The sequence below is a fragment of the Lithobates pipiens genome, unplaced genomic scaffold (genome assembly GCF_037356315.1).
Source record: "Lithobates pipiens isolate NorthernLeopardFrog02 unplaced genomic scaffold, aLitPip1_a1.2 Scaffold_18, whole genome shotgun sequence".
NCBI classification, from domain to species: domain Eukaryota; kingdom Metazoa; phylum Chordata; class Amphibia; order Anura; family Ranidae; genus Lithobates; species Lithobates pipiens.
The window spans coordinates 472678280-472694464 of record NW_027507758.1 but is presented as its reverse complement, the minus strand read 5'-3'; the positions used below and the strand labels follow the sequence as shown (position 1 = coordinate 472694464).

Sequence of the window (16185 nt, the reverse complement as noted above, 5' to 3'; positions counted from 1 at the left end):
GTCTGACGAGACCAAGATAAAACGTATTTGGTTCAGATGGTGTCAAGCGTGTGTGGTGGCAACCAGTTGAGGAGCACAAAGACAAGGGTGTCTTGCCTACAGTCAAGCATGGTGGTGAGAGTGTCAGTCTGGTGCTGCATGAGTGCTGCCGACACTGGGAAGCTACAGTTCATTGAGGGAACCATGAATGCCAACATTTACTGTGAGGTACTTAAGCAGAGCATGATCCCCCTCCCTTTGGAGACTGGGTTGCAGGGCGGTAATCCAACATAACGACCCCAAACACACCTCAAAGACGACCACTGCCTTGCTAAAGAAGCTGAGGGTAAATGTGATGGACTGCCCAAGCATGTCTCCAGACCTAAACCCTATTGAACATCTGTGGGGCATCCTCAAAACGGAAGGTGGAGGGGAGCAAGGTCTCCAACATCCGCCAGCTCCATGATGTCATCATGGAGGTATGGTAGAGGACTCCAGTGGCAACCTGTGAAGCTCTGGTGAGCTCCATGCCCAAGAGGGTTAAGGCAGTGTTGGGAAATAGTGGCCACACAAAATATTGACATTTGGGGCCCAGTTTGGACATTTTCACTTGGGGGTGTGCATACTTTTGTTTCAGCGGTTTAGACTTTAATGGCTGTGTTGTGTTATTTTTAAGGGACAGCAAATTTACATTGTTTTACAAGCTGTACACTCACTGCTTTACATTGTAGCAAAGTGTCATTTCTTCAGTGTTGTCACAAGAAAAGATAGAATAAAATATTTACAAACATGTGAGGGGTGTACTCACTTTTGTGAGATACTGTACATATACACACACACAAATAAAGTTATATTTGAAATATATTTTGTGCAATCTTCAAATACTTTTGATGCAAGTTATTAATGCGTGTCATTTATCTAAAGTGGACCTTTTTGCATATCATTTTTGACCAAGCACAATTTTTTGCAAAAAGTTTTATATTTGCAGATTACACAATATATATTTCAAATAAAGTTTACTTTCTTTCTTTCTCTAGCTGTATCTACCGTAGGTATAGAAAAGAATCATCCCCTTTAAAATAATCACATTTTGTTGCTTTGCAGCCTGAAATTAAGACAGACACAGTTTTTGTTTTATCCAGCTGTATTTACTCAGTGCAACTTATTACATCCACCTGAAAGATATAACACCAACATGTCAGAAAAAAAATCAAAAAATTCAAAAACAGAATCGCTGAGTTGGAAAAAGGATCACCCCCTTGAGTAGGTGTTTTGTTGAAACACCTTTTTCTTTAATTACAGCCTTTAGTCTGTTGGGCTATGTCTCTACTAACTTTGCAATATTTGCCCACTCTTTGCAGAACTGCTCAAGTTCAGTTGCAGAGAAACACCCCCATAACATTATCACCTCCATGCTTTACTGTAGGAACAGTGCTATATGGATGGTGAGCTTTATTGGATTTCTGCTAGACATATTGCTTGGTGTTGAGGCCAAATAATGAAATTTTAGTGTCTTCGTTGTTAATATTATTCTTATACAGGATTTATATAGTACCAACAGTTTGCGCAGCGCTTTACAACATGAGGGTAGACAGGACAGTTGCAATACAATTTAATACAGAAGGAATCAGAGGGCCCTACTTGTTAGAGCTTACAATCTAGATCTGACAACTCCTTTTTCCATGTGGCCTCAGAATCTTCAAGGTGCGTTTTGGCAAAGCTCAGTAGTGACTGCATGTGACCTCTGAGGAGTGGATTTTTTTTCCTTGCAACCGTCCCATACAAGCCACATTTGTGGAGAATTTGTGATATTGTTTTCACATGCACACAATGACCACTCTTTGCTGTTCCTGAAACTGCTTCAGAGTTGCTGTAGGCCTCTTGATAGCCTCTCTGGCCAGTTTCCTACTTGCCTTTTCATACAGGTTGGAGCGACGTCCTAACCCAGGGACAGTCTGTCTTGTATCAAATACCTTTATCTTCTGAAGAATAGACTTCACTGTGCTTCTAGGTGTTGATAAAGCCTTTGAAATTCCTTTTGCATTCTTCTGACTTGTGCCTGTCCAAAACTTTATCACGGAGATCCTTTGACAGTGCCTTTCACCCATAGTTGGTTTGCTTCAATTACACTACTGGGGACTGAAATACTCCAGGAAAGCTCTTTGCAAGTTGAGCTAATCAAAACAACCACAGCTGATCACAGTTGAAAGTCAAATGGCTTTGTTTGCCATTGAGAAGGTGATTAGCTATACTTGATTAAGTGTACAAGTCATTCTCAGAAGGTGGGGGGGGGCTTTTTCCAACTCAGTAATTCTGTTTTTGAATTTTTTTTCTGACATGTTGGGTCTTTCACTTGGATGTTATAAGTTGCACTGAGTAAATACAGCTGGATAAAAAAAACTGCATCTGTCTTCATTCCAGGCCTAATACCAACAAAATGTGATAATTTAAAAAAAGGGGTGCGATTCTTTTCTATACTCACTGTATCCATCTATCAAGCAGGTGCACTCTGGCACTAGGACATACAGCAGGAGAGATTTTGTAGTGTAGTTTAATAAATTACGCTGTTCCAGCGGGGTACAGCCCACTTTACTTTGGTGCATCATTTTTAAGGACTGCCTTTATTTGATGACAATGCAAAGAATCCCAATTTAAGAAAGCATCTCAAAGAAAACCCTCTTAGTCTATATTGCCCCATGGCAGTGACAATTACTTCTATATTATAAATAAAATGTTAAATGTTTTTTGTGTGGTTCGTTACAGACCTGAGATTCCATATCCAATAATCAGCTAACAGTGACATTAGCAAGTTATATGTAGACCAGCAAAGTTTAATTTACCCAAACCTACCATCCTATGAATGGGAACGCTTGTGCTAGTCTACATACAAATAGCTTTGGGAAAAGGTGGCCAATGAGAGCACTTTATAGTTTTGTCATGGTTACCTGTTTGTAGAGCACCTTCATGTGTCCCACACTGCCCCGGCAATATGCTTCCAGCAGCAAACCAAACTGCACTGACACAGTAGGAATGTGAACTTCAGCCCTATAGCAGAACAGTGAAAGGTAAGACCATCTTTGCATGGAATGTGGAGAATCCACTCTACATGTGATCACAAGTCCAACTAAATCATAGACACACACAACATACGAAATACCCACATTTATCCAAGTAACTCCTTTCCCTGCCAGGGGGGCCTGCACTGTGCATTCCAAGCCTCACTGGGTGCTGGGAGCATTATCTGTCTTTAGGAAGTCTTTTAAAAGACTAGTGTTCCTTGAATTCCTGCGCTATAATCATGGGGGCTAATGCATAGGGGCCATCCATCATCGTCAGACAAATAAAGTGGGAAACATTCAGTGCTGATGAACATTTTGGCTGCATGAGGGTTGATGTAACCATCTGCAGTATTAATCAGCAAATCCTATAAGCATACACATTTTCTACAGGTTTTGGATCTGCACTGGTGAGCTTGCTTTCTAGATCAATTACATTTGAGGTTGTTCAAAAATAAATTTAATCGGGCTCCAGGCAAACAGTGTAGAAATATGGTGGCACCTTATGTGGCACGCTTTACTTCTTTAGAGCAAAGAAAACATTACACAGAAGTGGGGTTTTAGCTTATCCGTATTTTATTTTTTACTATAAAGAGGAACTTGGGAAAGACTGCAGAAATCATCTAGCAATGCAATGGCCTTCAATTTCCTCAGCAAACCAATACTTATTACCATTACAAGTAAAGGGTATTCATGAAAAATTGTATGCACTTATATGCATGCATGAAAAACGCTGTAACCCACAGTTCATAATCTAATTGTTCTTCAGTTCCAAAGTATACATAAACAAAGCTCAGATCTCACTATAGTACAAGTCATATTTAAACATTTCTTTTACATTTCCCTCACTGCAACTAGAATGGAGATGGAGGAGGACACCAAACCTCAGCCAAGAGGCTGTAGCTGACCTATATCTTTTGCGACGTTCAGCCAATCCCCCAAAAAGTAGGATCTGATGTTAACGACTACAGCAGAGTCACAGTCTAAATTCTGTGAACTCCCGTTATATATACTGCTCATGAAGACCAAATAAAGTGGGTGTAAATTAAAAATAACTTATATTATCAAACAGCAAAATACATCCAGATTTTAGTACTCACTGTAAAATCCAGAGAGTCCATCGAGGGGAAGTCTTAAACCTTTATATTATACTGCCACATACAGAAGGTGGTGACACTAGCAAAAAAAAAAAAAAACCCCAAAAACACTAGATTGGCCAAGATAACCCATCCAAGAAAAGGAATTTAAAATGAGAAGAAAAAAAATATATATACATTTTTGTCATCTATTGAGAGGAAGTCCTTAACCTACAGAAGTTGGAAAGCATTCCAACTGCGCAATAGCAAAGAAAATAAATGCTAACATGCAATGTCTACGCAATGCGAGTTCAGCCATACAGTTGTATGGCTGAACTTGCATTGGATTCGCACAGAAAAAGATGCAGGGAGTCCCCCCCGCACTGGAGTCAGGCAAAGGGTGCAGCCAAATTTGAAAGAGACCAATAGACTTCAATAGCAGGGGTCAACATAACTCCAGGCTGCAGATATTGCCACTGTCAATAGGTGCACTGCAAGCAACCCCAGAGCACTTAGAAGAAAGTGAGCTGTAGGCACCTAGTACATCAGATACTACAACCACGTGATAAGGCAGCATATGGGCTCATGGCAAGAAGAAAGGCATGAAAAACGGATTAAGGCTTGACGCTTCACATAGCTCTTGCCAAGAAAACCCATCAGCAAGGCGATGCTTCCTCGATGCTACTGTATTGTATGCAAGAAAGTGGAGCACAGGCAACTATAAACCCATCAGAGGACATCAGTGCTCTGTCTCACAGTGTTAACCCCTTATGCAGCAAAACAAAAAAAGAAAAGCGGAAACAGAATAAAGGGTGCCAAGGGACCTATGCAAATTGGGCAACTCCCAGTGCCCAGCCCCATCAGCCCACAGACTATAGGAAGAGGTAGAGACAGGGAAAGGCTGAGGAAATGCCAGTGGGTCTGGACCTGGAAGACAAGCCTCAGCTAACATTATATTTGTACATTTCTAGAGCTGCACAATTAATTGTTATCGCAATTTTTTTCCCCCTTGCGATCTTGACAAAGTATTTGCCAATTCTTTCCATGCAGAGAATTCTCTCTGCTCTGCTGAAGCCAACAGCCATCAAAAGAAAGGGGGGGGAAAAAAAAAACAGGCAGTTTACCAAGTACCACAACATTCTTTAGCAGTGGAACCAAGTATAAATATTGTAATGATTTGTCCTTTCGGTGTGTAAATGACAGAAGTTAACCACTCCCAGGCCACCGCACACCGATATATGTCCTGACTTTGAAGAGGGATATCTTTGTAATGGCAGTTCCCGATAATAGTGGTTTCTGTGGCGGAATCGCCGCAAGATCACTTTTAATCGGAGGCAGGAGAGGTCACCCATCCACCCCCCCCCCCCCCGCTCTCTGGTGCCCTCTGCCGCTTACCGGAGCCGGCAGTAGCTGCAGAGGCGATCGGATCCTTGTCCTTCCTGGGACAAGCGAGGGGAAGTCACACAAGTCAAATGCTCCTTTATATGTGGTATTATAAACTGAAGGTTTAAGACTTTCTGAATCTCTCACTGGCAATGATAGAAAATCTTTGAAAAAATATTTACCAAGTAGATACCCTGTTTTATACAATTAGTAGTAATATGCAGTGACAAGAAAACATATAAACCCTTGAAATTAACTGGTCTACTGCAGAAATTTGCCATAAAATATGATCTGATCCTCATCCAAGGATCGGTGCACACGGGCTGAAAATTATCTGAAAACTGTTGTTTCGACAGGATCCTTCATCCGGTGCAGGGGTCAGCGACCTTTTTCCACTTAAGGGCTGGATTCAATGTGTGTGAATGCATGGAGGGCCACATTCACCTGCTAATAAATTAAGATATTAATAATCCTAACCTAGTAACAACAACAGTACAGGTTTACCTCACTTTAAGGTGCTTCACTAATACAAAGCCAGTTCACCCTGAGGGAGCATGTGGTTGGGGATTCGGATATTACTGCCCCCCTTCCCCATCCTGACACCCAAGGGTGCCCTCTGTCCCCCTTCACATCAACTCCCATAGGGACCTCTCCCCCGTCCCCCCATGGCAATTTTCCTGTGCCCCCAATTGTAGTATCAGAAGGCTGGATGGGAGCACGAACTGTTGAAATTAACTTTTTACATCAACAGGCTGATAAGTGGTTGCTAGGATCGCCCAGCAACCAATCACCTGCTGTTTAGCTGCTTGCCGGCGGTGCAGCTCTTGTTCTGGGACGCTGTCATAGACCAGCCGCTCTGGAGTGCCCGTGGAGAAACGCAGCGCAGTGATCGCGGCCTTGCCTTGTTGCTAAGACAATCTCTGGAAAAAAAACGCGTCCACGGCTCTTTAACCATCTGTATCCAATTACAGCCGGTCACACGTAAACAAGGAAGTGCCGGTAATCGGCGCTCCTCGACTCCGTCATCTCACAGAGTGTGTGGTGAGGAGAGCCGATCAGCGGCATCTAGGAATGATCATCAGTGCCCCGATTACAGTATTGCAAAATAGTGTCACAAATCAGTGCCCACCACTGCCCATAAGTGCCAATCAGCGATGCCAGTCAGTGCTGGCAATCAGTGCCGCCTATCAATGCCCACCAGTGCCCATCAGTGCCTCCTCATCAACGCCCACCAGTTCAGCCTATCAGTGCTGCCTCATCAGCGCACATCAGTGAAGGCGAAAAATTACTTGGTTACAAAATTTGCTGACAAAGAAAAAGTAAAAAACTTTTTTTGTAAAAAATAAAGAAAAATCTAGCAGTGATTAAATACCCCCAAAAGAAAGCTCTATTTGTGTGAAGAAAATGATAAAAAAAATAAATAGTTTGGGTACAGCGTTGCACGACCGCGCAATTGTCCTTCAAAGTGAAACAGCGCTGAAAGCTGAAAAATGGCCTGGGCAGGAACTGGGTGTAAATGCCTGGTAGGTAAGTGGTTAATGTAAAATATTAACTTCAGCGGCTCCCACCCCCATCCGGCCCTGTGAAACCAGCCGCTCGCCTCTGTCCAATAAAGGGGACAGCAGTGAACATGTCCGTGGGTCGGGTGCTCATGAATTAATCATGGACACCGACAGGCCGGACAGTTCTCAGTGGCGGGCCAGATGCTACCCACTGACCCCTGATCCAGTGTGTATGGCTCCCAGTCCAACAGAAGAGGCCAAAATTCAGTCAGGGTACCCGCTTCTATCAAACAGTCATGCTGGAAAATCAGCATGCAATCAACGCTGGTAGCTAATGGCTGCAATTGCTAATCAGTGTGTTCTGGAGGAGAGGAAGTCCCCCTGTCAAAACACAAAGGCACAGCAGGGAAGATCGCCGCACTAACATCACTTATGTTAGCACAGTGGCCTTCAAGTTTCTTTTTTTCGTTCAGCCCACTGGGTTGAAAGAAATAATAATAAAAAATAAAAAAAACACAACACACAACAACTTTTTGTGTGTATTTAGCACAAGTCACAATAGGCAAACGCAATGTGCTTAAGCATTTCAATACCAGACACTTTCGCCCCTTCCCGCCCAGGACAATTTTCATCCATTAGGCTCCAGGTGTGCAAACTACTGATACCAATTAGCTTTAGTTGACATAATTAGTCAGAGTTGAAGCAATTTTGTAATGAGGAATGGTCAAAAATTCCTCCAGAGTGTTTTGCAGGTCTGTTTCAGAGCTACTGAAAGTTCTCGCTTGAAGTCATTGCTGCCAAAGGGGGTCCGACCAGCTGTTAATTCCAAGGGTTCACTTAATTTTTCCTCCAACACTGAATGTTTAATGGGTGTGTTCAATAAAGACATGAGAAATTAGAATTGCCTGTGTTTTATCAGCTTAACATATTGTTTGTTTGTCTTTTGTTGACGAGACTCCAATCACATTTTATGGCAACTTACTGCAGAAAACCAATTCCAAGGCGTTCACATACTTTGTCTTGCCACTGTACTTTGTATTTAACAGATTAGCTGGGATGTTGAAAAAAAAAATATATGAAAAATACTGTATTTATTTGATATGGTTTTATGAGTGAACGCTTGCAGTTCCCTTGTTCAATATTTGTAGTCAGGCAGCTGGGAATAAAGTGCAGACTTCGTCTCTAAAACCAATGTGTACCCACCTCAGATGCCAAAACAGGAACTGCCCAATTCTACGATTAGCCAGGGCTCTCTGCAACAAGAATCGGGACAGGGCGCAATCCAGGAAAGGCTCATATTTAAGAACCTGTACCAACTGCAGCAAATACTGGGATAACTCCTCGTCACTGTAACACATAAAAAAAGGTGTCAGCATACAGCCCTCCATACAGCTGCTCTGTCCTTATCTGTGATATTTTAAATGATGAACAAAACCACAATGCCAAAAGATAACTTCAGCTGCTTATTATAGGATGTAAAAGATGAAATTTCTTGTAATTACTGCTGATTCAACATAAATTGAGGATAGAACAGTATTTGTAAATAGTTAACACATCATAGTGAATACAATAAGACTGCACAAAGTCAGTTATTGTAAGTTCACACAGGGGTTGAATTTTATAGCAGCCGTTAACTAGGGCACATTAATTCCCCTTTTCGGGTGCACAAGTGTTGAAGTTGCATGAAGTTATGCTCGTTAAACGCCCTGTGAGATTTTATTACAATAACAAACATGTTTTATTTACCTGCTCTGTCAAATGGTTTTGCACAGAGCAGCCCCGATCCTTCTCTTCTTGGGTCCTTTGCTGGTGCTCTTGGCTCCTCCATCCCGCTGAGTGCCCCCTCAGTAAAACACTTGTTCTGGGGGCACCCATGCATGCTTGCTCCTGTGCCCTGCTCTGTGTGGCCTTTGGAGTGCACACAGAGCAGCTGGGCCCTGCTGGATCATCACTGTCTGATTGAGAAATGCGGGAGCCAATTGCTCCTGTTGCTGTATCTGAGTCAATGAGAGAGAAAGCTGAGAGAACCTCTGCTCTCATGCACATCGATGGATTGAGATCAGGCTCAGGTAAATATAAAAGGTGGGGCTGGGGGAGCTATATGGAGAAGGTTTTTTACCTTAATGCAGAGAATACTTTAGGATAAAAAAAAACTTCTGCTTTTAGAACCACTTTTTTGCAATGCTAAAATGAGAAATGATCATTTGACGCTTTGCAACTGAATCTTAAATGCTCTGTAGGTGCTTTTACATCATGTTTCCAACAGCTTTCATTCACTGCTATTAAAATGTGGTGCAAAGTGTCAACACCTGCCAAACTCTACAGTTTTATTTTTGCCTCGCCGTGTGGCAAGGCAAAGCTAGTGCTGCCTTGTAGAAACCTCTATCTGCTCTCTGCTTTAACAGTTGAGTGGTATTGACAGGTGAGGTGAGGAGGTCAGGAAGTGTTAAAAACCCAACCATCTATTTTTTTACGGTCTATGTGATCAAAGCCTTACAGAAATGAATAAGATGCTTTCCTGTATGTTAGGCCTCATGCACATGGCTGTACAGAATACCTGCATAACCATTTTTCTGGAACCTGCTGCTGCCGTGTTTAGCTGCCAATTGAGATAAATGTGAAGAATTGGCTGTATGCAAGGGTCGCATAAAGCATCTGCATGTGCATATGTACATATGCGCCAAAAGCATGCCATCTGTGCGTGCATTACTTGAGCTGCGGCTGTACACTGTTATGTGTCAGGGGTTGCATAAAGCACCTGCATGGATGCATGCTCCAAATGCACAATATCCTGTGTTTACACAATACATCTTTATGCCTTCTCTAAGTGAACATAGTGCATAACCATGTATAGCTGCATCTTCCAATTCAACTAAAAGGGGTTGTAAACCTTTGTTTTTTCACACTAATGCATCCTTACTTACCTGAGTCCTGGAACTTGACCTGTCGAGTATGCGCCATCTCTCCGCCCGAGGTTCTCGGCTCTTGATTGGATAGATTAATAGCAGTGCAGCCATTGGCTCCCGCTGCTGTCAATCAGATCCAATGATGTGGGCACGGGGGGGAGGGGCCAAGTCGTACATTCAGTGGCCAAGTACACCGAATTCTGGACTCGGGAGCATGCCTGCAAGGTAACCCCCTTGGGAGAGCTCTTCTCTTAGGGGGTAATCTGATGTAGGGAGGATCTGCGAGAGCTGCCGAGGGACCACAGAAGAGGATGGCCGGGGCCACTCTGTGCAAAACGAGCTGCACAGGGGAGGTAAATATGATATGTTTGTTTTTTATAAAAAATTTAAAAACGAACCCTTACAATCACTTTAATGGGTGGTTGTATGCGGTGTGATAGTGATTGAGCAGTCTCTGCATACTAAACAGTCCCTGTATGGCGCAGGAAATCTTGTATGTGGTTACACAGAATTCACCTACCTCATACTCTTTAGACAGTTGACAGCATATTCTCTTACATACTGATCAGGATAGTTGAAATCAAGCAGTTCCAGGGCATCTCTTGGGGGTAGTTTGGACCAGATCTGCAGCAGTGCCTGAAGCTGTAAAAACAACAGGAATGAACATGGAACTCATTGAGCAAATATACAGCATTGGGATAAAAATAGTGGGGGGCAGAATAAAAAACCCCAACTACCAAAAATGGTCACTGACATGAGCTAGTTATTGTCCTACACACTGGATTAATGTATGATTGCAAAATGGACTATAGGTCTGTGGAAACTATGCAACCTGTATGGACTGGCTTATAACAAATAAAAAAATGGTTGATTCAAAGTTGTTTGCTCAATACATATTTATAGACGGAAATAAGAATGCAACTTTATATCATGATGATAGGCAGTAGCCGGCTGACTGCCATATCATAATATTTTACTATAGGAGATGAAAATGTATGCATTCCTTCCAAGTTTTGCTCTATATGGGAGAACAGTCACTGTAACATAATGATCTGCATTTTTAAAGCTAACCATTTGTCCTTTTGCCCCATCACTTGAGGCCCTAAAATGAGCAATTAGCAAACTACAGTTTTCAGGTCTCTGGAACCAAGTAAAACAGGACATGAGAAATCTGCAGGACAGCCATTACATACCCCATTGTCTACAGCTATGACTGCTGTTTTATTGGTCTACAGCATACCTTCTGACGTGTTGCTAAGTCTCCAGTCTACAATTTTATGTGCGTTCTAAAAAAAAAAAAAACTCTAGTGTAGCTCAGTCGACAGAATGCCATCTACATTCTAACGCTGTCCACAGAAAGCTCAGCTCAGTTCTGAGAATGTTTTCTGCACTTTAGTCCATTTACCAGACTGGTCTTCCTATTTTGCTTGACCCAAAGGACAAGAGTAGTGTTTGTTGGGTGATGAAAGTATGCAGATCACAGTATGTTGTTAAATTATCATGCACAGGGATTAGAAGCTTGTTCTGGAAATACCTCTTGTGGATAATTATCTAGTACAGGGGAAGCAGCACAGGTAGATATGTCCAACACATGTGTCATACACAGACGGTACTGACGACTTAGTGATATGATCAGTAGAAGTAAATTTTCTCAAAGTCAGTCTCCTGTGATGTACACCTTATGAGCAGAGTGCTGACTATGCGAGAGGAATTTTCCAGAGACCTGTTTATTATCCTCACAGAGCGATTCTCTTCCTTGTTTATCAGTTCACTGTCTGAATGTCTGATCAGACAGGACAGGAAATTGTTGTGTATGAAATCTGGCCTCACTTTCCTTTCAATGCACCTGGACATCTAGATATAGAAATCACATTGCTTCCAGAAGAGGATGCTGCTCTGCAGTATATGCTCTATGACAATTATTTTGGAACTGGTGCACAAAGAGATGGTGGAAAGTTTACTGTGCACTAGAAGTATCGATGTTAACCCCTTCCTGACAAGCATATGCATATGTGGCCTCATGGAGGTGGGTCTTTATCCATGGGGCCGCATACATGTGTGGCCGTGTCTGTGCTGAGAACTTTACTTTAAAAATCAGGGTCTCGTACCAACGATCGGGAACCAGAAGAAATGTTATCTCTGTGATAACCTCTAATTAACTATCACAGTATTAAGTCACTGTTCTAGCCCACTACATTGTATCTTTTTTCCTTGATAGAGGAGAAATGCATAAAGAAAGTATGCATGTAAAAATAAATAAAAAGAAAAATACCGTAACTAAAACAAGGTTTGATCTAGGTCAATATCAGGATTAGCGTTCTGGTCAAAGTTAGGGTCAAAAGCCATGCTAAGAGTTGAAGGTCAGGGTTAAAATGGCTTTAAAAAGCAAAATGCATACTATTGTTTCTGGGCCCAACTAAGGGTACAAACAAAGTCATAGATACATACATTGTACCACTGCGATCATCAGAGGCCAGAGAGAATTTATTTGGGGTTTTTTGGTCGTAGGTTATGGCAATAGCAAAAAATTATTTTTACAGGAAAGATGTTTACCATTTGTGCCAGATTTCCATTAAGTAAAAAAATATATATATAAAGGAGGTATAGGAGATATACTTCAGAACACCAACTTAATGTCCAATTTCTCCTGAAAACAGCAAGGTATAATTCACCTGAATACACCAAGTAGGTCCAAGAATATGTTCAGGATACGTTAGGATTTTGCTTAATCCTTCTTAATGAAGGGGTTAATCACAGTAAATTAAGACATCACATCAACCTACTTCCCCAAGGCACACTCTCTCATTACAATAGTTTTGTTGGCAATTATGATTTTTCCACATGAAGATTGTAAACTACCCCAACTGTATCAGTAATGGTTTTAGCTAGCATATAACTACTATGAAAAGAAATAATAAATTTGATTATATTGGTGGCATATTGCTAAGAGTAATCCGGGTTTTAGGAAAGGTCATTATATTAATAAAGCATCTTAGCCTACACACTGTTAGAATTTGAATGGAAGCAATTCTTGTGCACATACCTTCTACACCTGCTGTGGGAATGCATAGAGCTGTTATCCCCTTTTATACCATTTTGGAGAATGCAGCTTAAAAAGGGAGATCTTCCCATGTTTCAGCAAGAGGACTGATCAACTGCAGCAGAGTTAAATAATGCAGCGTGCAGTTTAGACTACTGACATCTTCAAGACAGGTAAGAAGCGTCTCTAAAACTAGAATTTTTTTTTATTTCTTTATTTTTAACAACAACTCTTCTATCCTACAAAATGCTTTAGATGATTTTAAACTCATGGTGTGGTGCAAACACTAACTTTTAAAGTATGCTACATGCAGAAACGTTATACATGGCGAAAGTGATCTAACATGAAGGACAAGGGGTTCACATCAAAGCGTCCACACACATACATGGTAGTTTTCCAGTCATGGATCTGCAATCTGTAGGAATTTTCAGATTCCCCCCCTGAACAGTAAGAGTCAAGCTGTGATTGGAGGAAATCATTTCTTGCGTCTTTTGGAAGTTAGTGTGCAGGCCGTGGTTTGGAAGGAAGCAGAGGTCTGAGTGACCTGACAGGAGCAAGGAAATTCCAAAAATACAGCTAGCTTCATGTTTACATTCCGCTGCTGTAAATCTGGAAGGGAAGCGAGGGCTACAGAGGAGCTCTGTGACCAGCACAGATAATCAGCCATCAAAATGCTAACCCGAAGGACGCCCAGAGACCAAAGGATGTCTAAAAACAGCACTGCATCCATACAGCCTCCAATCAGTGAGTGCAGACAGGAAACCATCTTATTACAGCCCTGTACAGCTGTGTTTGCTCTTAATGTAAAATGCCAATTTATTTATGGTCCTAAGTAGAAATGCTGATAGGCATCTTAAGGCTGAAAAAACAGTTCATAGCTTTAAAAATGATTAAAGAAGCTGCTAATGAAAGACTGAGTTACCTCCAGAGCACTCACGTGATCTTCTCCACTTGTAACCCACTGCTCTGTCTGTCAGTAACATGCTAAACCTTGTCTGACATGCCAGAATCTATGGCTTATTAGACATAAAATTGTGATCTGAAGAAGCTTCATGTTTGTTTCAAAAAGATCAGTCTAAGGCTGAAATTTTCTCATTGCAATCTATTTGCACTTCCATTTTAACATCGCAAGATGATACTCGTGCGCAATTTTCTGCCTAGAATCATAATTTCAATAATATCTAAAACTAGTGTGTGTGTTTTGTGAATCAAAAGCCTTTTCAGAAGATAGGACAGTCACCGTGTAAAGAAAAATCATTCATAAAGCAAGCTTTCCTAGGTCTGGCCAGCAGTTTCATGTCTATGGATAGCATAGACAAGGGCTCAAAATTTCAAGTCCTGAGCTACTAGTCAGGCCTTAAGAGTTACTCGCCACCAGTTGCTCCACCCCTAAACATGCCCTTGGAAATTATCTCATGAAATTACACTGTTAAAGGTTTTATGCAGAATTACATTACAAAAATAAATATTAGCAATATTTAACAATGAAGCAGAGTGATTGGTGGATCAACAGTGCAGGCATTTCATCAGATTAGGTGACCCATCAGAAATGGTAATGGAAAGGACGTTCCGTCGCCGACCATCTTGCTACACCTTGCACTCCTCCACAGTAATAATACACAGAAAAGGGGGCAAGTGGACATTTCATTATACCCACCGGAGTTTTGCATTTCAGTTATTTTTAACAGGAAACGCAGCTTATAAGGTGAAATACAGTATATAGAAAACAGACTGTTTAGATGTTGAATTTTTAAAGCGGCAGCAAACCTGCTGATCTCACAGGTTTGCTAACCACTGCTTTTATAATTCAAGTAAACAGTCCGATGGATTTTGAAATACTGTATTTCACCATATATGCTCCTTTTCCTGTTAAAAATAACTGAAATGCAAAACTCTGGTGGGTGTAACAAGATGTCCACTTGCCCTCTTTGTGTATCGTTACTGTGGAGGAGGAGTGCGGGGAGTAGCAAGATGGCAGCGACGGAAAACATCACTTCCGTTACCAATTCTGACGGGCCGCCTAATCTGACGGAACATAGGCAGACAGGCCCATAGACAGGGCCAGTGCAAGGATTTTTGGCTACTTAGGCAAAGGTGAATTTTTTTACAAAGTATGGCCCTGTGCTAATGAGCCCTGAAGGCCCATTCACATACAGGTTCTCGTAAATGTGCACAAAATGTAAAAAAAAAAAAAAAAAAAAAAAAAAAAAATTGTATACCGTGCTTGTAGTGCCAGTTTTAATTGCATTCCAAGTGTATGTTTTGCTGAGTGCCAAATTACACAAAGCTTACTGCCCAAAAAAGTGTGGGAGCTTCTTTGGCATGTTATTCAAGTAAGAGGGTTGCCCTATGTGTTGTGAAAAACACACTATGAACCACATATGAATTGCACAGGAACTGAAGCACATTCCTGTACAAAGTGATTCAATGTGGTGCGATACAAGCCCATTCATTTTGACTGGGCTCAAATTGCACAGGCAGTGTGATTTTAATGCGGTGCAGGAAATGTGCACAGATAGTGGGTTTCACACACCACATTCCAGTGTGAACTGGGAAAGTACGTTCACACCAAACGCAGGTTTGAAATCGTGCAAGTTCAGCTAAACGTTCACGATTTCAAACCCGAATTTCAGTACAAGTTCAGGGGCCATTTAAAAGAAATCTGTGCAGCCTCTCACACAGATGTCTATTGGAATCGCCCCCGAAGTCGCCAAAAGTAGTGCAGGAACTACCTTTGGAAATCCGTGTGAAGCAGACTTTGCGGCACTTTGGGACGGTGCCAATGCTGGCAATAGGCTGCAATTTGACATGTCAATTCGCATGTCAAATGAGTGAGGGCTGGATCTGTCTATTACAGCAATTACCTGGCAGGATGGACAGGACAGATCCCTGGAACTAAATGCAAGCAGGTGAGTGGAAATTTTGAGAGCTGGCATAGACTGATGAAAATTGAGGGCACTGAGCTGATCCTCACAAGGCTTTACATTTTCATCTTTAAATGAAAATGCTGCTGCAGGCTGCACAGCAAAGATCACAGGAGCCAGAAATCTTAAATGTTGGATTTGGCCAGGGATAATTATCCTTGAAATTTTGTAGCTTCATAAACATGACCCCCCAAACCTCTTCTTCCCTCATTAGTAGCACCTGACATCCATTATACAGGGACCTTTCAATTCCTGTATTATCAGAATATATCCAGTGCAATCCTTTATGAACTGCTGTGTCAGAAAGTTTGGCCATAGG

At 41.7% G+C, this 16185-nt stretch overlaps 1 protein-coding gene across 4 annotated transcripts in view; it reads right to left on the bottom strand.

The window, feature by feature from the left end:
* The window catches only part of PIK3CB (phosphatidylinositol-4,5-bisphosphate 3-kinase catalytic subunit beta), a 252409-nt gene that overhangs the window by 38322 nt on the left and 197902 nt on the right, over positions 1-16185 (bottom strand). For all 4 annotated transcript variants that reach the window (XM_077488321.1, XM_077488319.1, XM_077488320.1 and 1 more), the window contains 3 exons: positions 10423-10544; positions 8200-8343; positions 2925-3024 (listed from right to left, as the gene is read on the bottom strand). In XM_077488321.1, the coding sequence (XP_077344447.1) occupies positions 2925-3024; positions 8200-8343; positions 10423-10544 (366 nt within the window). The remainder of the gene's footprint in view (positions 1-2924; positions 3025-8199; positions 8344-10422; positions 10545-16185) is intronic.